Here is a 23,712-nt window from a genome sequence, read left to right as displayed (position 1 = left end):
CTGGGGTCCCGACCCCAGAGGTGCGAGTGTGTCTGGAGAGGGGTCCCGGGCCCCTCACCCCTCCCTCTTGCCAGCACTGCTGGGAGAAGGCACTGAGGTCCCTGCAGGCTCAGAGGGCTCCCGGCTACCATATGTGTGCCCAGCTGGCGCCCCAGCCCCACTTCCCAGGGGTGGAGTGGAGTCGGGAGGAAGGCCCTCCTGCCAGGCACCTTCTGACAGACACTTACCCCGGCAGGTGGCAGCGGAAGAGCTAAGCTACGTGGCTTAGTCCATCAGCATCTTATTCTGGGTAATAAAAAATAAAAATAAATGGATACCTGTTTTCCACTGCTAAAACTAAGCACCACTGAGCAACAGGAGAGGGAGAGGAGCACCGGGGAAGAGAGGAGCCCGAGGCGGAGTGAGCGCCCACTGCTGGCCCGCGGCGGCGGCGGCGACAAGGAGAAGGGAGAGCGGGCGGTGGGCAGCGAGGATGCCCGCGGCGAGCCCTGGCAGCCCGCTCGCCCAGGGGCCCAGCGCTCGCCCGTTCACACCTGGGTCTGTGACCAGGGCGGAGGGAGGAAGACCCTCATCTCAGAGTAGCCCTTTCCTCTGTTCTTTTCTTTCTTTTTCTCTTTTATTGAAAGGGGACTACGTTTTAGCAGGAAAAACTTCGCATTTCTGTGCTGAGCAGGCTCCTTGCAGGTGGAAGCCATGCCGGGGGCCCACGGAGGTGCAGGTTCTGTCCACGCTGGCTCTGGAACCGCGCGGTCTCGCTGCCTGTGTTCTAAGAGGGTTTTCATTTAAAGAAAATGCGGTGTTTTGGGTTTTTCTGTTTGGTTTTTAAAGAATCTTTCAAAGGAGTACTGAAAAATACACTTTTTTGAGTTTGTCTCTCAAATCTTAGTGGTGGACCTGGGAGATGTGAGAAGCTTCCAGACAACGTTTAAAGAAGCCAACACAACTTGAGATTAGGATCAACACCTGGGACGCAATTGCGAAGAGTTTTGTTCTCAGTTTTTAGCTTCCAGCAGCTTCTCTTTGCACATCCGGGTGGTAAGGGAGCACCGTCCCGGGCCAGGTAGCCCCACGGTCTCTGCTGGACTCTGAGAAGCAAAGTGCTTCCCGTGCAGTGGACTCGGCCCCTCTGGAGGGGCCTCAGACAGGACTGGCCAGGAGGCCAGAGGCCAGGAAAGTGGCTTCTTCCTCGGGGTCCTTCCCAAGGAGTTGGTGGAAGACAGCAACCAACAGGACCCTTCCCAGGGAGGCACCCACAGTCTCTGTCACCAGTTAGACACCGAGCACCCTGCCCCCGTTCACCCCCCTCCCCGCCACCTGCCAAGTTTGGAGCCCTTCTACTTGTGGGCACAGCTTTGGTAAAGTGGGGTGCTTTCTGCTTTATGGCGGGGGACAGGTTGGGGGAGGCGTAAGTTTCAAACATAAGCTGGTTCTGTGCCTGAAGGGGCTTGGAGTTTCACCCCACGTGGTGGACCCAGCATCTGCCTGCATCTGGGTTGCCACTCAAGGTCATTGTAGGTGGGAGGGCCACTCCAGCTCCTCACACACCAAGACGGGGTGTTCGCCTCCCTGGTGACCACCTATTTGGGAACTGTCCCTTGCCTACCCGGCCCCATGTCTGTGGCTGAGGCTGGCCCTTACCCGAAAGTGTCCAGATTACAACTTGTACGTGGGAGAGACAGGACGCAGGGCCGCCTTCTGGCCAGGCCTCTTATTTATTAGCATTGCTGTAGGGCTTTCAGTCCCCCTTTTTGACTGTGTGGAGGCATAGTTTGGGTAGGTTTCTGCTCTGGCCCCTGTACGACACCTCGTGGGCAGTGCCCACCCGCCCACCCGCCCCACTCTGTGCCTTGGAAATGCTTTGCCCCTGCTTTGTGCTGTTTGCTTTGCTCTCCACCTTCACAGCAGCAGTTACTCTTTGAGTTTTCCAAATCGAGGAGCATCTGTACCAAGGCAATGTACCTTTTGATTTTTGATCTGTTTTAAGCTCTATTGTCACCAATAAAATCTTAATAGTTCTTGCCTTAGCACCGGGACTGGATAAACTGCAAGGGGGTAGCGGTTGGGGCTAGGGGTCACCTGAATGCACAGCAGGGATTGGAAAGGTGGGGCATGGGGGTGGGGACCGTTGCTGCTCCTGTGAGCAGGTACTGGTGGAAGCAGGGTGCGTGTAACGCTCACGTTCCTGGGCACCTTGGATGGTGGCCGCCTCTACGACCCTGGGAGCTAGAGGCTGGCACTGGAGGACCCCTGCCCACCTGGCAGTGGACGGTGACGGAGCTACTTGCCCCCATCCCCAAGTGAGGAGAGCAAAAACAGGCGGAGGACCATGCAGTTTTTACTGTAGCCTCAGTCTCCCCTCCCTGCCCGTCTTCAGCGGCAGCCACATTCATCCACCACCATGTCCTCATAGTGCCGCAGGACCACATTGTCGCTGTTGTCGAAAAAGAGCACGGAGATGGGCGACAGGCGCGCGGGTACGCAGCAGGGCAGGCCGGCGGCGCTTGGGGCGGCTGCGTGCATGAGGGCGCGCAGCACAGCGTGGTTGAGTGCGGGCGGCCCGTCGGGTCCAGACAGCGCGGCGGGCAGCGTGCACTGGCCCTGGCAGTAGTTGGCCAGGAAACCACGTGGCGCGATGACCCAGCGGTGCCAGCCCACCTCGCGGAAACTCACGTAGAGACGCCGCGCGCGACACGCACCCCCAGGGCCGCCGCCCCTCGCAGGCTCGGCCTCGCGCCGTGGCCGGCCGAGGGGGTGGCAAAGGCGCGGGTCGAGGGTCACCAGCAGCAGCGAAGCCTCGGCCAGCCCCGCGCAGGCAGCGGGTGTCCGGGAGCGCAGCGCCAGCGCCAGGCGGAGGCTGCGCGGCGCCGAAGCGTTGCGAGCCCACGTGGCGCCCAGCAGCTCGGCGCGCACCGGCCTCCCCAGGGCCGGCACCGCCTGGCGGAGCAGCTCCGACCGGGGACCCGCGCCCACGCGTGCCACGCCCAGTTCCCAGCCTCCCGCTGGCCCCACTGTTGCCGCCACTGCCGCGAAGCGCAGCTCCAGGCGGGCGCTGCTCCAGCGCTCGACGGGGTCCACGGCCGACATGTCGAATTCAACGATCCACTCGGGGCACTGCCCCGTGGCCGAGGCGGGCTCCGGGGGCCGGGCAGCCGCACCTGGGGAGGCACGCACACATCCGCTCTCGCTGCGTCCCCGGGCGGGGTCCAGCCTGCCAGCAAAGGGGTGTCGGAGGCGGTGGGGTGGGGTGGGGCAGGGAGGGAAGAGAGCCTGCGGCTGTGGGGCGTGCCATCTGTTGGAGGCGTCAAACGGTATGAAGTGGAGGGGGGGTGGAGGGGCATTACTTGCGAGGAAGAGGCCCTTCCTGCCCAGTGCAGGGCAGCCGGCCAGTGGTTGAGGACCCTGGCGGGGGAAGAGGTGAGCAAACCCTGGGCCCCTGGGGAAGCGATGCTGACTGAGCCTGTCTGCAGGAAGGCCTCAAAAGGTGTGACGCAGTGGGGGACCGGGGAGAAAAAGTGGGGGCAGGGCTCCGGCTGCAAGCAAGAGGCCCTGCGGGTGCAAGGAAGGCCGGCTTGGTTAGGACCACGCCGCCCGGTTTCCGCAGGTGTCCACGGGACGGAGCGGATGGAGTTGGAAGTCCCGGTTGTCCTTGAGCTGGTTGCGGCGGATGGGGACATTTGGGGCCGCTCCAGCCCTCCCAGCCACGCGGTGCTAGAGGCTGGTGGCGGGCCCCGAAGCGCCGGGCGGTCTGACTCCCGGCCCCACACCCCCCCGCGCAGGCCCCACTCACCGCGGTCGGGGATGTGGCGCACAATGTTCCCGGCGACCCCCAGCTCCTCCACGTGGCATGGTCGCAGGGTGGCCCCCAGGGGCGTCCGCCGCGGGCCTGCCCTGGCCTCCTGGGGGTCCCGGCGGCGGAACAGGCGCCACATGACTGGGGGTACGGGCCGGGGCGTGGGGGCTCCCCGGGGAGCGTCGCTTAGCCCGAGAGCCTGCAACAGGGCGGCGGCGGGGCCCGGGGAATCGGGGGCTCGGGCCGGGGGCAACGAGGGCAGCAGCAGAGCCAGGAGGAGGAGAAGGGCGCGGCGGCCGGGACGGTAGCGCGGCGTTGGCATCTTCCTCGCAGGCGGCGGCCGGACGAGCGTTCAGGGGCCGTCTGGCCCCAACCTGCAGGCTGAGGGCGGGACTGGGGTCCCTGGAGGGGCCAGGGCGGGGGCCTGGGGCAGGGCGGCGTCAGGGTCCTGGGGAGCGCGGCAGTGGTCCTGAAGCCGGACAGGGGCTGATCCCAGGGGCGGGGTCTCCGGGGCAGGGGTAGGGGGTCTTGGGAGAGGTGGCCAGGGGTGGGGCGTGGCCGGGCCTCGGGGGCGGGGCTGGGTCCTGGGGGACACAACTGGGTGGGGGGCTTCAGAAGCGCTTATCCTTCACCAGGCCGTTCCTCAGCAGCTTCCTGGGGGCCAGAACCGGGCCCAGGTTAGCCTAGGAACCCCACTCCCAAGCGTGCTCCCCTGTCCCGCCCGCCTTGCTCCCCACATCTTTTTTCCCAGCCAGGTGTGGCCCCGCCTCCATCCCTCCTCCCTGCCCGCAAGGCCAAAGAGCCTGCCTTCCGCTGGTCGGGCCCCTTTTCCCTGCTCCTCCCCACAATTCAGCCCTCCCATCCCCTCCCCACTGGGCCACCGCGGCCGCTGGAGAGCTAAAGCCACCTACCAACCTCCGCCTGGCTTAACCCCACCGCCTGGACCTGGATAAACAGGCACTTTATCTTCCTGCCCTCCTATGGGTGGCAGAACTGGCCAGACCCCCACCCCAGCACGCTGCCCGGGCAGGCTCCTTCCCCGCTCACAGCCTAACCATGTGAGGCCTCCTGTCTACACCTGCTGTAGCTCCGACTTGCCTTCCATGTCGGTAAAACAAGTTACCCAACGTGTTAAAACTCCCAAGAATTCGGTCAGTATCCAGCTTACAATCCAGCAAACAATGCATGGTTTGTGTATTTCAAACTGTCTATAAAGATGTTTTCTGCATGTCAATTTTCCAAAAATGGGGCTCTGATCACTCCCATGAGCACTACTGCTGCTCATAAATTCCGTTTTCCCTGCGAGTGGTGGGTCTCTGCCACCCCCCCACACCGAGGGTCCCTGTGTGCTGGGGGTCTGCCCAGGCCCAACAGACCAGACCTGACAAGGAAGGGTCTCTGCCCCGGCTCCTCACTGCCTTTGCCAACACTTGCTCCCAGTTGCATCCTGTTTAACCAGCTGGCCTGCTGGTGCTGAGGCCGCAGCTCACAGCTGCCTCACGGTCACAGCCACTGGCCACTCCTGTTCCCACTGACAGGGTTCTCTGTGCCTTCACATGGGGGCTGTTGGTCTTTTTGTAGAAGTGGATCCCCCAGTCTAGCCTGTGCATGAAGTTTGTTGGGCTGGTACTATATTCTCATATATAAGACAAGACACCAAAAAGCACAGAAGACTCCCAGTTGGCCTGAACCACTCCTGGGGATCAAACTTGGTTCCTTGCTTCTGCACATCCTCACCCAGATACGAGCACGCCAGTGTGGCACTGTCCCCTTCGTTCCTTTGTTTTGCAGGGCACTCTAGCTCAGAGACCCTTTTTTATAAGAATGTAAGGATTTTCCCAGAAAAGAGATGGTCTTGGTCATTTGGTTTCGTCCCTTACTCGGGCTAGGCCAGCACAATTCTCCTTCTGAGAGCGGCTCCTCCAGTCCTGCATCAGCTTCTCCACCAGCAGGAGCCCTTTATCTGCGAGGTCACAGATAAGCCCTCGAGGACCTCCATCTGCCCTCCGTCTTCTGGCTTTGCCTGTTGGTCTTTAAAACAGGGCAGAGGTGGGGGGTCCCTGCTACTCTGTTCCTCTCATCATGGATCAACTGCTGGATGACACCAGGCTCTCATTTCACATTTTAGTTCGATTTTCATGGCTTCCGCCCTGGGGCTGATTGGAGATAAAGACACGCGTCCCCTCTTTCCTCCAGACACTCTCTGCCCAGTGTCCCAGTGCATTCCCACAGGGCTTCTTCCCACCTGGTGACCTTTATTCCTTGCTGGTCGAGTCTGTTCTATTCACAGACTCGGCTGTTCCCTCATTAATTCCTATCCTTCTGTAGTAAGTCTAATACATTCAGGGACCCCCCCGCCCCCCGCCCCCCACACTCACACTCCAAGCTTTCCTGGTGATTCTGGTTTGCTTTTCTGCACAAGTTTCCATGTGCCCCTCCTGCCTCAAAAACAGCGTGTGTGTGTGTGTGTGTGTGTGTGTGGCAGGGGGTGGCCTCTCTTCTAGATCAGATTCAGGCTTTTCAGTTCAATATACCACTGTGGGGAATCAGGGCAGGGCGGAAGCTGGAGGGAGACGACAGCAGGCAGCAACTCTAGTGGCTTCTGGATGTTTCCTAGTGGATAAGGAGAGGGAGAGAGCAGAGAGACCCTAGCAAGAACCTGGCAAGTTTTCACCCTAAGTTGCCATCGAGTGCAGTGGCAAAATGTTCCAGAGCTGGTTTGGGTAGGACTGGGGGCTAATTAGGGATATTTTAGAAGATGCTTGGATGACAAGCAGACCTGGAGACAGAGCATAGTGCTCAGAGGGGTATGGTGGGCTGGGAGAGAGATTTGGAAGCTGGTGGATTACGGGAAAGGGCCCTGGAGAGGGGAAGCTGGTGGCAGGGCCAGAGTCAGAGCAGGAAGGCACAGGGTTTGGGGCAGAGAGGGCGCCAAGCAGTGAGGAGCAGAGGCAGCCTGGCAGCTGGGACGGGGGTGCAGGGCTTCTCCTGGGGGTGATGGAAATGCTCTAGAACTGTGGTGATGGTTGCACACGTGTGTGAATGTGCTGAACATACCGAATTTATACATGGTACATGGGCGGACTGTATAGGATGTGAATTCTCAAAGACTGTTATTAAAAAGGCAAGGGGAGGTGACCCTGGGTTTAGCACCAAGGTGGCCTCGGTGGAGCTGGACAGGAGTGGCCTTGGGGGCCAGGGGAAACACTCCTGCGTGGGGTGGGTCCAGGAATGGGGGGTCCTGCTGGCAGGGTGGAGAGAGGACTTCTCTTCTCAGTGGGAATATTCTCCAGCAGGCAAGAGGGTGGATATCCCTGGCCTGGGAAGGCGGCCTCGGGTACAATGGTGAGGGGAGCTGGTGGCCAAGAAGGGGGAGGCTAGGGGTGGCTGGTGCTCTGGCGCTGCGCAGGCGTGCAGGTGTCACTGAGGACCTCTGGGCACTGGCCGAGCAGCACGAGCCTGAGTGCGGGACACAGCAGGGGTGGAAGCAGCAAACTGTGTGTATCACCGGACAGTCGGGTAAAGGCCCCTAACCGATGGCGGTCCTGGTAGTCCCTGGGCCTGCGGAAGGGCCGCAGGTGGTGCCGGGTCATAACCAGGGCACGGGGCCACGGGAGGCTCTGGTCCAGGAGGGGGGTCCACCAGACGACCAGGGCCCTGTGCTGGGCATCAGGAGAAGCAGAAGTGGGGGCACGGGACTGAGGACAGGGCAGGGTGAGGGTGGGTGCATGCTACTTAACTGCCACGTGATTCGTGTCTTGGCCACTAAATTACATCAAAGTGCTCTCAATCATCATCATCATCTTACGTTTTCAAACCTAACTGAATTTTCGTCCACACAGCCTGCATGATCCCGCTTCTGAGCAGTTGAGGCTTGGTTTGGTCAACTGTGACAAATGGTTTTGTGCTTCAAAGGAACATTCATTCCCCTGCTTGCGGAGGAGTGCAGAGCATGGGCTGCCTCCTGCGGTCCCGTCACACCGCGGTGTAGGGCTGCGTCGAGCAGAGCAATTGTGGAACTGAATCTTTCCTGTTCTTTTACTTGCAACTTGTATGTACCCTGGAATTCAAGTTTTTGAACCAGTATAGAAGTGGATCTTAAAAACAAAAACCAAACACCAATCTCCTGTCAGACTATTCCCTGTATGTTTATTACAATGCCTAATACTTGAGATTCTATCCTCTTATTTTGAGTGACTTCCTGCCTTTTCCAACCTTCCTTTTGTTGCACTTTGCTGGGCTTGTTTCATTTCCAGGCTCCCCAGCACACCCTAATGGTGTGGACATATGTACGGCTGACCCTTGAACAACATGGGTTTGAACTGAGCAGGTCCACTTATATGCAGAATATTTTCCAATAAATATATTGGGAAATGGTTTGGAGGTGTGGGACAATTTGAAAAAAAATTTTTCTTTCTCTTGCTTACTTTATGATAAGAATATGGTATATAACACACACATAGAACACACAAAGTACATGTTGATTGCCTGTTTGTATTCTCGGTTCTGGCCAATGGGAGGCTGTCTATAATTGAGATTTTAGGAGTCAAAAGCCATATGTGGATTTTCAACTGTGGGGCGTCAGTGCCCCTAACCCCTGCATTGTTCAAGGGTCAACTGTGCTTAATACAGCCTGAAGGTAATCCTCAGCCTCTTGCAAAATAGAAAGCCCCCAATCCTGTTTCAATAATATTTAATACTCCAGTTCTAATTTTTCTCTCTCAGATTTGCAAGTTTAACCCAGACATGTGTCAATTTCTCTCCCAATCTGTTTCTTGGCATAGCTTTCCTGTTTTCTGAAATACACAAGTAGAAAAAAATCTGTGGATGGTAAACTTTCTTTGTTTGCATTCCTGTAGGTGTCCTGTCTCTTGAGTAATTATTTTTAAAATCACGTATGAAGTTCCCGCGGCTTGTCACTGCCTTTCAGCAGTTGGTAATTTACTCCACAGTTACCTAGATTCCCTTTGTGGCTATTAATCTGTCATTGTTTCATGGGTCCTTTTCTGCAGCTGTTTTGCATTTTCACTATGATGTATTCGGGACATAGATCCCTTTTTATTCATCCTGCTTATGATGTATGTCTTCTTACTTTCTGGAAAACTCATGGTGTTACATCTTCTCAGATTGTCTCTCCCTGTGTCCTATTAGAACTCAAGTAGACCAGGTAATTCTTAGACTCCTACCTGTCATGTTTTCTGTCTGCTTCTGCTACATTCTGGGTCATTGTTTCACAGCGCTCAATTTGCAGATTCTCTCTTCAGCTGTATCTAATCGTTCGAGCCTTAACATCACTAGTAGGCTGAATGGTGATCCCCCAAAAAACATGTCCACATCTCAATCTCTGGAACCTGTGAAGGCGATTTTATTTGGAAAAAGTGTCTTTGCAGATGTCATTAAGTGAAGGAACTGGTGATGAGATCACATTGGACTTAGGGCGATCCTAAATCCAATGACAAGTGTCCTTATGTGAGAGAAGAACCAGAGATAAGGGAAGGCCATGTGAAGACAGAGGCAGAGATCGGAGTGATGCAGCCATGAGCCAAGGATGCCTGTAGCCCCCAGATGCTGGGTGAGACAAGGATGGTTCCTTCAGAGGGAGCCTGGCCCTGCAGACACCTGGATGTCAGACTTCTGGCCTCCAGAATAGTGAGAGAACAATTTCCTGCTGTTTTAAGCCCCCAGTTTTCAGTACTTTATATCAGCAGCCCTAAGAAAGTAATGTAATATCCAGTGGTGGTTTTGACAGTCTCTCATGCCTTCTATCTTTCTAATAAAGTTTTTAGCTTAGAATAATTTTAGATTTGCAGAAATTTTGCAAAGACAGTACAGTAAGCTCTGTGCACCCCTTACCCAGCTTCCCCGAATGTTGCAACTAAGAAACCAATCCTGGGACCTTGCAGTGAGCTAAATCACAGACTTTATGTGGCTTTCACCAGTTTCTCCACAGATGTTCTTTTTCTGGTCCAGGACTCCACATTGCATTTGGTCATCTTACTCTTTGCTGATTTTCAGTCTCATTTTCCACCACCTGACGGTTTTGAGGTCTCCTGACCAAATCTTTTGCAGGAAATCCTGCATTCTTATTGCCTTTTAGCCCTTCCCATTTTATACCCAACCACACTAACTTGCCATCCTTGGGGAACAGAGTTTGGCTGGTGGTGCTGACGGGGTCGACTGATAGCGTATCCCCTGGTACGCCCTGTCATTTCTGTCCAGAGCTCATGCTCCGCCATCCTGGTGGGTGCCAACGCCCTAACTCACATTCTGACCAGATATTCTCAGGGGAGACAGAGCAGGGAGCAGCCCCAGGTAGGGTTAGGGGGTCTGGCCAAGCTGCTCCTTGCCTTGGGCTCTTCATTTACAGAACATCTCCATCAGGAGTTATCTTTCTGAAGTTTAGATTTGGCTAAGCAAGTGCCTCCCCTCCCTGACCCCTGGGATTTTAGCTTTTTAGTCTTTAGCCATCCCTTCTTTCTGGAAGCCTCTGAGGTTGGTCAGACCCCTTGGTGAGACCTCACTGATCTTCCATGGAATTCCTGGTTTGCTCCTTGGAGATCGACCCCATCTAATATCCCCCTCTGCTGGCACACAAGGCCCTGCCCCAGCTCCGCCCTGACTCCCATCTAAGTACTTGGCAACTCAAGCCAGAAGTCTTAGATCACCTTTGTTTATTTCTGGTTCACCTACATCGAAAGCAAGTTTGGTTGCTTCTATAACAGAGTAAGGATCTGACCACACTCCTCTTCCCAGCTGCAGCCAGTGCGCCCGTGTGCCCCAGTGGCAGCAATGGCCTCCTGGTGGTCGGCTGGCACCAAGGCTGACATGCCCACAAGCGATCCAGCTGGGGTGACCTCACCTACTATACCCAGCCTTCTCGTGTCTGTGATCCCTGCTCACCTGTCTGATCCTTCTCTACTCTGGGCACTTTTTTTTGGCCTCAGCACACCCCACCTTAAGTCCCAGGCTCGGCATGTGCCAAGTGCTTGCATGTATTGGAACCAGCCGTAAGAGCGCTCCCTTGATTCTACTCTCCACTCCGGCAGCCTTCCCATCCTGTGCTCCCCTACTCGGGTCTCTCAAGGAGAATTTAAAAAGCTCTGCCTCTCTCATCCTCCTCGCTGTCCATCCTGACGACTTCATTGAGTTCTGAGTCCACTGCTTCCCCAGAACCACTTTCCCAGGCTGGCCGCTGATGATCCCCCAGAGGCCAAGTCAGAAGGGCCTTCAACCACGTCCGGCCTCGCTGCTGCTCCAATGCTCCTCACGTTGCCCCTGGGCACCGTCCACCCCAGGCCCTCCTGGGCACCCAAACCTGTCTCCATTCACTCCTGAGGGCCCCCCACCACAGGCCAAGGGCTTTGAGTGCCACCTGGCTCACATCCTGGGGCTGGTGAGTCGTGGGGAGCCCACCTCCAGGTTGCTCAATGGGGCCCCTTCTCTCCTTCCCTGGGATTCCAGCCTGGGCTGCCCTGGGTCTGAGTCTCCAGCCCCACCTCCAGCTTGGCTGGGCCTCCAGGCCAGGGGTGTCAGCATGGAGTAGAGGCTCTCTGGGCTGCTGCCACCTGCTTACAGGTGCTTAGAGGTGACCATCTGGCTTGGCCACCAGTTGCTCTTCACCAGCCACAGGGCCCTCCTTCACTTGCCCACATGGGGCATGCCAGCTACTTGGCCCTCACAGTTCCTGCCACCAAGCCCCTGATTCTTGGTCCCCCACTCTGCCCCAACCCCAGACCTCTACCCACTGGTTTGCTGTCTGTCTTTACATTGTCTAACTCTGCCACTACACCATCCACGCCTTCACTGTGGTCTCTGTCTTGGACATAGGCTCTAGGGTGGGGCCTCCACAATGGCGCCACCTGCTAGTGTCTCCAGAGCCCGCCCACGGAGTGCGCTCAGAGGGGCCAACGCGGCAGAAAGGGCAAAGCAGGGGCAGCTGGCGGCCCCTCGACACTCACTCAGCTTTGCTGGGCTTGCGGCTCGGGAGCTCTGCCACGTCGAATTCCCGCACATCTTTCAGCTCCCGCACCTGGCCGGTCAGCACCTTGACGGCAAACGCCATGATGTACTGTGAGAGGGGGAAGGTACAGGTGTGAAAGAGCCCCTTCCCCAACTGCACTACCCTCCTAATGGCTTTGCGCTCCTGCCACAAGCCCTTTGCGCATGCTGTTCCCTCCCTGGGCATGCCTGAGAAGGCCCTGTGCCTGGACCACAGCCAGGTGAGGACGAGTCAGTGGGCAGGGTGTTGTGGACAGCCAACTCACCAGGAACCAGTAGAGGTTCATGAGGGTGAGCAACAGAAGGAGGGCGTTGAAGAAGAAGTAGAAGGGGATATCAGGCACAGAGCGCAGGCTGCAGTGGCACGTGGCATACAAGACCTTGAGCGGGAACCAGTAGAGGCGGAACCAGAACCTGCAGGGGGCGTGGTGGGTTGGGTGGGCTGTGGGGGAAAGCGGGAGGGTGGCCCCACCGGGCCCCTGTCCTCTCCCACCTGGACTCATCTATCTGTCGCTGTACATCCCCGCCCACCCCTGTCCCGCGGCCCATTCCTGCCCTATCTTCCCTGCCCAACCCCACTTCCACACCCAGGCACTGCCCTGCCCCCCCCCAGTCACTTCTGCCCCTCCCCTCCCCCCACTGGGCCCACCCCCTTTGGTCCGCCCCCGCCTGCGCACCAGCGCCCTTTGTCCCCAGCCCCTCACCAGCTGAGGCTGAAGCTGAGGCAGCCCAGGTCTGCAGCCAGGGCGTGCAGCCGGTGGTGGGCGCCACTGCAGGACTTGAAGTAGACATTGAGCTTGGTGAACTCCAGCTGCACGTCACAGATGTCATGCAGGAAGAGCACGAGGATGCCCACGTTGTGGTACCTGGTGGGGGGAAGAGTGGTAGGCGAAGGCAGAGGGCGGGGTACACGGGGACCCTACCCTGCACTGAGGCTTCAGAGCACAGCCCCCTAGCCACACCTCCAGGCTTCCCATGGGCCCCTTCAAAGCCTTCCTGGCCCACCAGCCATGCCCACCCCCACCCACAGGGTCAGGTCAGTGGCAACACTCAGGCTGTATGTGCCCCTGGGAGCCCCACCTGGGCCCTCACCCTCCCCGTCTCACTCTCCCCAGGAGCCCCCCTGAAAGTTCCTCGTCAGGTCCCTCATCTCTGTGACCTCTGACCCACTACTACCCCTGACCCCACAGGCCTGGGCCATTCTGTGTCCAGATCCACCACAAGTTCGACCCTCACTTTGAATGTCATGGCCACCCTGACACTCTCAGGTTTATGCACTTAACCTGACCACCACTGCAAGCTGCAGGCTTGTCCAGGAAAGGCTGAGTCCCCACTAGGCTGAAGGCCTCCCAGCGCTCCACCTAACAGCTGCTTGGGCCGGAGACTGCATTCAGCCCGGTTGTGGCTGTGGGCGCCTCGCTTCTCTTGCGTGTGTCCTCAGGGGACCCTGCTGCAGGCGCCATGCACGTGCTGTTCCCACTGCCTGAAGCGCGCCTTCCCGGCGTCCCTGGGCCCTCCTGCACCTCCTGTCAGTCTTCGCTGCCCTGTCACCACAGACCACCCCAGCCAAAATCACCGCCCCTGTAATCCTCTTCTGACTTGGTTTTCCTCCATCCTTGTAACCTTCAAACAACGGTTAGTTTCTTCCCCCTCCTTCTCTTTCATTCCTTCCTCCCCCTCTTCTTTCTTTCTGTCGTGCTCTCTCTTTCTTTCTTTCTTTTTGGCTTTATCATTTGATTCCATCATCTAGAGCAGTGCTAAGAATTTTCTAGAATGATAGGAAGGTTCTAAACCTGCATTGCCCCACATGGGAGCCACCAGCCACATGTGGCCTCTGAGCAGCTGAAATGTGGCTAGTGTGGCTGAAGAATAGAAGGCGTGATTTTATTTAGGTTGAATTAAAGTCGAAATAGCCACCTGCAGCCAGCAGTTACTGTACCCAAAGGTACAGTTAGAGCAACTGGTCTAAGGAATAGAACATGAGCCGTATGTGTCATTTTAGGTCTTCTAACAGCCACGTTAATAAAAAAAAGAAAGAAGGAAAATGCTATATTCTAACCAACTCAGTAAACCCCAAATACTGTCATCTCAACATGCAATTGATACAACAAAAGGATTTGTGAGATATTTTCATCCTCCTTGGCCTTTGAAGTCAGTGTGGATTTTACACACACATGTGGCAGTATAGACAGAGTCCATCTGAAGTACTTGGTGGCCACATGTGGCAGCCCATGGGCTTCAGGGCACCAGGGTCTGCTGTGCTGATGGCTGCGTCCGCAGCGGCACCTGGGAAAGCGTGCTGTCTGGGCAGGGTCGGGGGGATGGGTGGGGGCAGGAGGGGCTCTGCACCTCTCACCCACCCCTCCAGAATCTCTCTCCAGAGCCCACCCCCAGGACCTCCTCGCCCAAAGGCATTAGCTTCGCTCTGTGCCAGCCTCCTCCCTTCGCTCGTGCTATGCCTTCTGCCCTCCTGTCCCCTTCTGTACTCACCGGAAGGCGTAGGACGAGACGATGAGGACCAGGGTGACCACATGGTGAACAAGCATGACCACCGAGTCCTTGCGCCAGGCATCCATGTACAGCGTGGCGTAGATGGAATGGCCATAGAAGCTTCCGTGCAGCAGGTAGGCGGCTGCGATGTCCCGTGGCACTGCCATGCCTGGCGTCCAGTCTGGAGGGAGCCAGACGGCGCCATCAGGAACCCACAGGGCCTCCAGGACCACTGGGGCCCCCGGGGCATCTCACGCGCCTCTTCCAGCTGGGCATGCAAGCTCCACATGCCAGCCATGGCACCCATCTCTGCAGGTATAATGGATGCTGGTTTTCCAGTCCCCAGTGTTCTATCCAGTATTTTTGACAAATAGGTGTTAATTTTAGAACAGTTCTGTGTTTACTGAAAAAGGTGCTCCTACCCCTGAAGGTCCCTTGCAGGGTTTCCAAGTTTTCCCTGGGTCCCCTTCCCATCTGCTCTCACCAGCCAGCCCCTCTTGAGCCATCTCAGATGCTTTGTTCTGGGCTCCCCACTCCCAGCAAATCCACAACCAGATGTGGGTTGCTGCCCGCCTCACTGTGCCCAGCAGCCAAGGCAGAAACCAGACCTGCCCATAGCACTGAATGGGCTGTCCCACCGAGCGGGCCCTGGCTCTCCTTCTCAGCCTGCAGCCACCCCTGTTGCCCCTGGCACCTGTGCCCGTGCACGTTCAGGCCTGGTGCCTCCCGGGTGAATCTGACCCCCCCAGCTGTCCCCCCTCCACCTCCTCTCCTCTGCCCATCACCAAGAGCTCTGCCTATGTTGGCCTGGAACTCTCTGGATTGCTTCTTCCCTGCCCATCCCCCAAAACAGCCTCCCAAGGCTCCATGCCAGGCCTCCTGACACCTCACCCCTGCTGCCTCGGTGACCTGGGGTCAGACCTTCACATGCCCCTGGAGACCAGCTGTCCCCTAGATGCATCTGGTGCGCCTACCTCAGCGACACCCTTCACCTGTGCTCTGACCCCTCCTGCAACCAGGATCCACTGGACCCACCAAGTGGGGGCCCCTCTTCCGTCCACACCTCTGCTCACTTCCCATGCCCTTGCTGCCCCCACCCTGGTCCAGGCACTGCCATCTCCTGCCCTAGCGCTGCCCCAGCCACTCCTGGGCCCTGGATCCTATTTCTGACTGTCCACCCTCCCCTTGGTGGCCTTGATGGCTGGGGACACAGAAACCCCACGATCTAGCAATTCCACTCTTCACCATGTGCCCAAGGGGACTGGAAACAGGATTCAGACAGGTACTTGTCACAGTAGTCACAGCGGAGACAACCCAAGTGTCCACCAACAGGTGAATGAATGAACAAATTGTGGCCCATTCACACAGCGAAATATTACTCAGCCATTAAAAGGAACAAAGCTTTGATTGACGCGACAACGTGGATGAACCTCAAAACCATCACCTGAGTGAGAGAAGCCAGATGCAAAAGGCCACATGGTGTGTGATTCTGTTTATATGAAACATCCAGAACAGGCACGTCCGTAGAGACAGAAGCAGATCAGTGGATACCCGGCTGGGGGAGGGGGAGTGACTGCTTCTGGGGACGGGGTCTCCTCTAGGGTGATGGGAATGTTCTGCAACTAGGTAGTGATGCTGCTTGCACAACACTGAATGCACTAAATGCCACTGAATTGTTCACTTTAAAATGGCGAATTTTTAAAAACTATGGCAAAACACATATAACATACACTTTACTATCTTAACCACTTTCGGGTTCAGCAGCATTAGTGCACCCGAGCTCCAGATCAGTTGTCATCTTGCAAAACTGAAACTGTCCCCGTAAACACTAATTCCTCATCCCCTGCCTCGACCCCACCGCCTGCGTCATTTACTTCCTGTCTATGAATCTGACTCCCGAGAACCTCACAGAAGTGGAATCACATAGTATTTGTCTTTTTGTGACTGGCTAAAATAGTTAATTTTATGTTATGTAAATTTTAACTAATTAAAAAAAAGCAAAACACACACAGATCAGGGCTCACCCCACCCCCTCACTTTAACAGGCTGGGAGCTTTCCAAAGTTAGATGGGAAACACACCCTCCCGGCCACCCCCCACCAGTTCCATCTTCAGCCACGTGGGTGGAGGGTCCCCCAACACCGACACCTGCCAGGTACCTCTGCCCCCTTTTATAAAGAAGGGACGCAGAGATGCCTCGATGCAGAGCCCACCGTGGGAACGGGACACCACATTTTCCCCTTACCCCCCAGGCAAGACTTAAACCAGCCGAGTGTCCCTGCCCCAGCCCCCAGGCCCAGATCTGGAGGAGGGACACATGGGTCTTTGCAGATGTCGCACCTTCCTGCACGCTGGGGGGTCGGGCTCCGCATCCACAGTCCCTGGTGCTGTGGACATCCCATGTCATCTCTGCTACGTCCCCCGCCTTGACCTCCAGTTTCAGCCTCCTGGGGGTCCCAGACCCAGCTCCTGCTCTCCCCCAAACCTGTCCCACCCAGACCCACCAGACCCTGACACAGACCCCACCCTCGCCCTCCCTCACACCCACCTATGGCTTGGCAGCGAATCTTATCTATTCTGAATTCAAAACTTTTCTCAAATTGGCCATGTCTCTGCCCAGTGGGGTCCATCCTGGCCAGAACCCCTCCTGCCCTGGCTCCCGCCCTCAGCGCCCTCCTTGGCTCCATCGGTCTCTGTCCTGCCCTGCGCACAGCCTGCCGGTAAACACCTCCACTGCTTGCCAGCCCTCCTCGCCTCCCGGCCCAGCTGGGGGGCTCCTCACTGCTGCTGACCCCCAGGAATATGTCCTTCCAACACTGGCCTTCGCATTTCCTATCTGTCACCTTTGGTGGGGCCATCCCCATCCCTGTAGAAAATTCCTAACCTTTCCCTCTTCCCAGACACCCCATCTCCCTCTCCTCTTCCCACTTGTTTTCTCAGCAGCTGTTAACAGATTTTGTATTTCACTGTCGCTATAAGACGTGGGGGCGGGAGGCTTTCTCTGACCTGCTCACAGCTATGTTAGCACAGCGCCTGGCACACAGGGGTGCTCGACGAATGTGTGTGCGAGGAGCAGTTAACCTGCAGGCTCATGATCACAGCATAATTTATAAGCCGCAGCCAGAGGCAAGTCCATGCCTTAGACTTTGTGAGAACTCGATTATGTGGTTCATTCACATAAAGGAAAATTGGACAACAGTGGAAATCTCCCCTAGGGAGTTAGGTGAGCTCGGGAAATGTGCATGGCACAAGTGGCCCTGTAGGCAGCATGGGCTCACAAAGACTGCCAGGTGCCCAGGAAGCCCAGTGCCTGACCAGGATTCCCCTCAGGCTATCCATGACACATCAGGAAACACATCCACGTGCGTCCCTGGGACACGGCCTGGTGGGGGTCAGCACGGTGATAAAGTCCCGGTCCCCATCGCAAACCAAGTTTTCTATCCTGGCTTGCCTGTTGGTAACACAGGGCACTGCAATCACCTGCCTGCCCATCCCACCCAGAGCTCACACTTGATGACCTTCACTCTAACCCAGTCAGTGGGTGCAGCCACTTCCTTGTCATGCTGGTCCAAGCCACATGGGTCCCTTGCCTTCCTGCTAGGCCCTGATTCTCTCCTCATCCAAGACTCTGCTGTCTCCACATAGCAGCCAGAGGAAGTTTTTTGTAATTCACAAACCCATTCATTTCATAGAATGAAACTCAAACTCCTGCTACCTTCCTCTCACCCTCACACGAGCAGCTCGTGGATGCCCCCAGGACCTTTGCACAGGTTATTCCTGACACCTAGAATGCCCACCTGGGCCTGCACAAGGGCTCACCTCTTCCAGAACACCTCTCTGAGCCCTAATAGGGCCAGGTGCCCCCTTTCCTGCCCCCAAGGCTCCTTGGTTGCTCTTGTTGGGGCAGACATCCAGGATGGGATGTCCGATGAGTATCTGGCTCCTCCATGTACCCCTCATGTTTAGAGCAGAGCCCTCCCTGACCCTGCCCTATCCAGGTGAGGCCCCTACCGTAGAAGACAGATGGCGGGTCATGAAAGAAGGGGTAGTTGGTGCCAAAGAGCAGGTAGGTGCTGTAGCTCCAGGAGCCCAGGTAGAAGAAAAACTTCCAGGCACTCTCAGGCATCTTGGCAGCATCTCTAGGCTGGAGGCGGTACCGCTTGGCCAGGGGCTACAGGTGAGAAGTTGGGTAGCCATCAGCACTGGGGGCCAGCAGCTGCCCCTCCAGGGTGGGGAAACCAAGGCCCAGGGACTCTCTGAGCCGGGCAGTGTTGGGGAGGGTCAGGCCCCAGTACCCACAGCCACCTAGAGCGTAACCAGAGCCCATGTGTGCCTGCCAAGGGAAAAACTTTGTGCCCAGCTGTCTAGTGGCAGGCGGCATGGGCAGGGGAGAGAGGGGAAGATGAAGGAAGGCTGTGAGAAGGGAGACCGATGGGGTTGCCCCAGGAGAGCTGGGGGTGTGACAGGGAGGAGGGGGTGTGGGGGTGAGCCTGTGAAGTGAATGGGGGAGGGGAATATGGGAGCATCAGAGAGAATGCAGTTGGGGGGGCTGGAATCCCAAGTGACCCCCATGGAGATAATCTTGAGGGGAAGGGGAGCTTTGGAGGAATCTGGGGAGACCAGAGAGAAATAGGAAGCTGGGGAAGATGGGGTGGGCAAGTGGGGGAAGACAGGAATGAGGGGGACAAAGGAGAGAATGGGGCCTTGGGGGGGAAAAAAGGGATGCGCAGGGAAAGGGGCTGGGGGACAGCTGAGGACCTGAGCCGAGGGACCCTGAGGAGACATCAGTGGCGCCTGCGGGAACAGGGAGCACGCAAGGGGGGAGGCACTGAAGAATCTGAGAGGCCGCGGGGACCCCCAGGGGCGGGCCCTCAAGCTTCTTGTGGGCGGGGCTCTGTAGCAGCCGAGCCAAACTCCGCCCCCACAGAGGCTGAGGGGGCCTGAGCTCCAACGGTTGCTATGGAGACAGCCAGAGCCAGCTCCAGTAACCCCTGGCAACCGGGCAGCTGCCAAGAAGATGAGCTTTGGGGGACCGGGCTGCCCCTCCGCCCGTTTCTCGGGAAGGGAGAGCCTGGAATGGGGACGAAGGCCCCACCCACGCTGGCCCGACCTCCGGGGATTCCAAAAGTGAGGGGCGCATGACCCTGCTGTGCCCCACCTGGCTCCCTCAGGCACCTGGGGAGGGGACCCGCGCCGCACCCTGGTAGTCCCAGTGGGCGACCGCATCCTCCCGCGGGTTCTGGCCCTCGCCCTCCCGGGCCTTCCACTTCCCAGCTGCAGGGAGCAAAAAGGCAGACTGGGGCCAAGGCTGACCTGTGTAGGGGCCACGGAGCAAGGTGGCGGCCCAAGGGCACGTGACGGGATGGTGGTGGGGACAGAGACAGCCAGACAACACCCATCCCCGCCTAACAAGGGCCAGCCTCTTCCGGGCCGGCAGAGAAAGGCCCCTTTGTTGGCGCCGGGCGCTCAGTCCCTGCACCCCCTGTCACCTCCAGCCAGACCCGGGCGGGGTGACTCCGGGCGGTCCAGCCCAGCTGGTCCCACCAATGCCCGCAGCAGCGACCCCTCTCCAACAGCGGGAGGGGGGCCAGGCGCCAATGTCACCCCCACAGTCACCCCCCAGGCTCCCTGGAAACCGAGGAATTCAGCAGCAGCCCCTTGGAGGCAGCAGAGCCCAGTTCCGAAGACCTACACCAGCCACCTCCCCAAGACCGCGACCACCGGCCCTGGCCCGCGGGGAGCCCAGGGCTTTGCGTGCCCCGGTCGGAGGGTGGCGCTGGCTCGAGACAGGCGCGAATCCGCGACCGGGTAGCTCCCTGCCTCTTTCCGGCAGCAGCGGACAAGCCGGTTCCGCCGCCGCACAGACCCCGGACCCCGCTCCGGTTTCCAGCGCGCCCGGCTTGACCGGAATAGCAAGGCGCAGCCTGCTTCTGTGCGCCCAGCCCTGCCGGCGCGCGCCCTCTGGCTCCTCGGTCCCCGGCTTGGCCCTGCCCGAAAGGGCGCGCGGGGGCCCGGGTTCCCCCACCGCCCGGGGGCCCCTCGTCCTGCACTGACTCGAATGGGTCAGCCCCGGTTTCCCCACATCTCGAACATCCCACCCGTGTGGGGCTGTCCACGTCCCGGGCTACCTCCAGCCTGGCCACACCCCCGCATCCTCCCCACCCCCCACCCCGCACTGACCGAAAAGGGTGCACGGCGGCCCAGGATCCCGCGTCTCGAGCTCCACCAGCCTGAGGCCCCCCACGTCCCAGTGACCCGGCCCGCATGGACAGAAAGGGGCACGCGAGGGCCCGGGATCCCCTGTCCCGAGGCCCCCTAACATCCCGGACCCACAGCCCTGATCCCCACGTCCCAGACCCCCGCAGCACTGACCCGAAAAAGGCGCGCGGTGGCCGCCGAGCGCAGCGCAGTCCAGCCGAGCGCGCCGAGCGCCAGCAGCAGCAGCTCGGGCGGCGCCAGGTGCGCGTGTTCCGCCAGGCCGCGGCGCGCCAGCCCCCAGCCGCAGTCCGCGCAGCCCCGCGCCGCCGCCAGCGCGCTGCCCCAGCCGCGCTGCACCAGCTGCGTGTAACTCGGCATGGGCTCGGGTCCCGCCGACCCCGCCAACCCCGCCGCGGTCCCCGCCGCCGCCATGCCTCCGGTCGTCTGGAGTCCCTGCCGCTTGCGCCTGCTCGCGGTGGCCGCCAGAGCCGCGCGCCCGGCGTCACGCGCCGCAGCTGGGCCGGGGGCGCGCCGGCCGGAGAGCTGGGGGCAGAGAGGCGGGGCCGGCGCGAGTCCCGCCCCTACGGGGGCGCGGGCAGCGAGGACGCGGCGTCCCGGACCCTGGGGTCTCGCGGGGGCTCGGTCCCCAGCAGGCAGCGGCAGCAACCATACGCTACGTCCCTGCATTGTCGCGCCGCATCGTGGAGGAGGGCCTGCTCTAGGGCCCGTTTTCCAGCGGAAGAAAACCGGGGTGAGGGGAGGAGTCTGCCCTGAACCTGGTGGCCTGTATCAGAGAGTATGGAACAACCCCACCGCATCCCTTCCCCACCCGCCCGGAGCGCCCGTGCCCACCCTGGGCTCCCCTACCCCACCAAGCTGTGTCCGAGATGTGCGGCACAGTGGACACGGTGGGCACCAGCAGGCAGGGACGTCCACTGGTCTCTCCCTGGCTCTCCAGCATGCCTGTCCCGCCCTGTCCTGCTCTCGGACCTCACCATTCCCCAGCCTGAGGGCCACCTGCTGCTCTGAAGAGGCGTGCAGAGAGCCGAGGGAACACTCAACGTGGGGAGACTCAGGGGCTGGATCAAGACCGGGTATCCACGGGGACCTCAGGGTGATGGATCTTCCACCATCCATCCACCCGGCCGGGTCCCTGAAGCCCCCAGTGGCTATCCCTGGGAGCACCAGTCATCTGTTGGGGACATCACCCCACCTGGCACTGACATCAGCCCATCTCAGTCCCCAGGACTCTGGCACACCTGTGCCCCTCCTTCCCTCCTACTTAGCACATCACCCCAAAGCTGCTGAGGTGCAGAATGCAGGAATCAGTGTGGGCCCTGCAGGAGCAGGGCTGGGTCCCACAGGGCCACCAGCTTGACCCTATGTTCAGGTGCAGAGGTGAAAACAGTGCGGGCCCAAGGGGGCTCTAACCCCCTCCTTCCCCTCACCTCTCATCCGGTTGGCCCCAACCCATCCACTTCTCTGCACCTGCACAGCCTTGGGCAGCCCTGGGCCACTCATGTCAGCCTGCTTGGCATTCTGTCCTCCCGATGCACCCCCCACCCATCCCCCCTCTGCTCACAGCCCTCCATGGCTCCCAACAAAGAGCCCAACTCCTTTCTGTGACTCAAACTGCCCACACATCCTCCTCTGTCCACCTCGCACTCTCTGTTCCAGCCGCACTGGCCACTTAGCTGTTCCTCCAACACCCTAGACACCGTCCTGCCTTGGGGCCTTTGCACTGGCTGTTGCCGCTGCCTAGAATGTTGCTCCCCAAGACACTAGCAGGGATCCCCTCTCACCTTCAGACTTCTAGGAACATTACCTACTTGGTGCACCGTGACCCCTCCATCACTCTTTGCTTCGGCCCTTGCCACCATCTGCCCACTGCACCTCCTACTCATTATTCCTGAGCGTGTGCTCTGTGTGGGCAGTGGTTCACCAGGCATATCAGATGGATGTGACAGGTCCAGCACAGGGGGGACATGACGCCTGCCTGGACTGATCAAGCATTAAGGCTCAGCCAGAGGCCAGAGACATGACTGATGCCATGGCCAGCCGAGCATGCAGAGGGGGCTTGGTAGTCCCAGGTGGGCTAGTGCCCGCATAGGTCCAGCTGAGCCTTTGGAGCAGCCTTGGACCCTCCCAACCACCCCCCAACACCCTCCCAGGGCTATCTGGTCACCATGGCACCCATCAGTAATGGGAGAGGCACCCCCATCCCCCCCCCCAGCCTGTTCTGCCTCTAGTTTCACTCTGGCAGGTCCAGCTGGGAGGTGGCCAGCTGGTGGGTGCAGGGCAGGAGTGGAAAGCAGCTCTTGGTTCTGGCAGCTGGGGCCCAGGGGCCCAGTGAGGGGCTACTGAGGTCCCGAAGTTGGTGCTGTTTCCCTGCCCTACTGGAGAGGACAGGCCTCCCCTCCCCTGGGGAGTTCATCCAGGGCCTCCCGTTCCCCACCTGCCCCCACCCCCGACTGATGCCCTTAGGAGGCCTTCTCTGCCACCTCTCCCTATGCTGAGCTCCCCAACTGGGCATGGCGGGGCGAGGGCGGGCTCTGCCGCTGGGAGTCCCTTGCTTTGTGTCCTGTCCTGCTAACCAGGGACCCAGTTTCAGGCAGCCACCTCAGAGGCACATGAGGCCAAGTGCTGGGAACCCAGGTCTTACCTCCTCCCTGGGAGATGCCCAAGCACTGGCCTAGGGATAAAGGGCACACAGCCCTATCCACCGCACTGAGCCCAGAGTGGCCTCAGGGCCTTTGCATGCTCATCATCCCAGAACCTACCCTGGCAGCTTCCTCTGATTGGTGGCTACAGCTCCACGGTGACCTCATCTGAGAAGCCCAGCCAACCCACCCCTGCCTGCCCACCTCCCTGTTCTGCAGCTGCCTTTTATGGAAGGTGCCCACTGTGAGTTTCTCTCCCTGGGCTGGGGGCTCAGTGCCTCTGCCACTGTGGCATTCCTGCACCCACGGCCCCAACTACAACAGGTCTGTTTTGGTGAATGATTCAACAGGGCAAGAAGCAGAGGACTGGTGGGGTGGTTTAATTCCCTGCACACCCCCTCCCCACTTGGCCCAACTCAGGCCTGAGCACTTCCCATCTCCCTCACCACCTACAAACCCTGGGGTCCTGGGTTTGAGTCCTGGTGCCCTTCCTGAGGGTTGTGACTGCTCACTCCTAGATGCCACCTGGGCTTGGGGGAGTCTGCACAGCTGCTGCTCACACAACCTGGTCTCCAGC

General features: G+C 58.9%; 3 protein-coding genes across 7 annotated transcripts in view; 1 reads left to right on the top strand and 2 right to left on the bottom strand.

Annotated features, from left to right (window-relative positions):
* UPF1 (UPF1 RNA helicase and ATPase) overlaps nt 1-2,020 on the top strand; it is a 31,235-nt gene extending 29,215 nt beyond the window's left edge. For both annotated transcript variants that reach the window (XM_036892830.2, XM_036892849.2), the window contains exon 24: nt 236-2,020. The gene's annotated coding sequence lies outside the window, so the exon portion shown is untranslated. The remainder of the gene's footprint in view (nt 1-235) is intronic.
* A 298-nt stretch (nt 2,021-2,318) lies between these two features.
* Nucleotides 2,319-4,112, bottom strand: GDF1 (growth differentiation factor 1). The gene is made up of 2 exons (XM_036893306.2): nt 3,788-4,112; nt 2,319-3,155 (listed from the first exon to the last, which is right to left on the bottom strand). Exons 1-2 carry the CDS (start codon nt 4,110-4,112, stop codon nt 2,371-2,373), a joined length of 1,110 nt encoding a protein of 369 aa, XP_036749201.1. The 3' UTR covers nt 2,319-2,370.
* A 198-nt stretch (nt 4,113-4,310) lies between these two features.
* CERS1 (ceramide synthase 1) lies at nt 4,311-21,156 on the bottom strand. 4 transcript variants are annotated; one of them, XM_036893427.2, is made up of 7 exons: nt 20,650-21,151; nt 18,289-18,448; nt 14,279-14,459; nt 12,493-12,654; nt 12,055-12,202; nt 11,749-11,858; nt 4,311-4,444 (listed from the first exon to the last, which is right to left on the bottom strand). In XM_036893427.2, exons 1-7 carry the CDS (start codon nt 20,905-20,907, stop codon nt 4,402-4,404), a joined length of 1,062 nt encoding a protein of 353 aa, XP_036749322.1. In that variant the 5' UTR covers nt 20,908-21,151; the 3' UTR covers nt 4,311-4,401. The 4 variants fall into 4 exon arrangements, with proteins under 4 accessions (XP_036749322.1, XP_057345919.1, XP_057345921.1 ...); XM_057489936.1 differs by lacking the exon at nt 4,311-4,444 and adding an exon at nt 9,140-9,399 and having other exon boundaries at nt 20,650-21,156; XM_057489938.1 differs by lacking the exons at nt 4,311-4,444; nt 20,650-21,151 and adding exons at nt 9,140-9,399; nt 19,453-19,562.
* Nucleotides 21,157-23,712: the final 2,556 nt, after the last annotated feature.

Source organism: Manis pentadactyla, chromosome 12, assembly GCF_030020395.1.
Source record: "Manis pentadactyla isolate mManPen7 chromosome 12, mManPen7.hap1, whole genome shotgun sequence".
NCBI lineage: Eukaryota > Metazoa > Chordata > Mammalia > Pholidota > Manidae > Manis > Manis pentadactyla.
The sequence above is the reverse complement of the archived record's forward strand: the minus strand, read 5'-3'. Positions and strand labels throughout refer to the sequence as shown.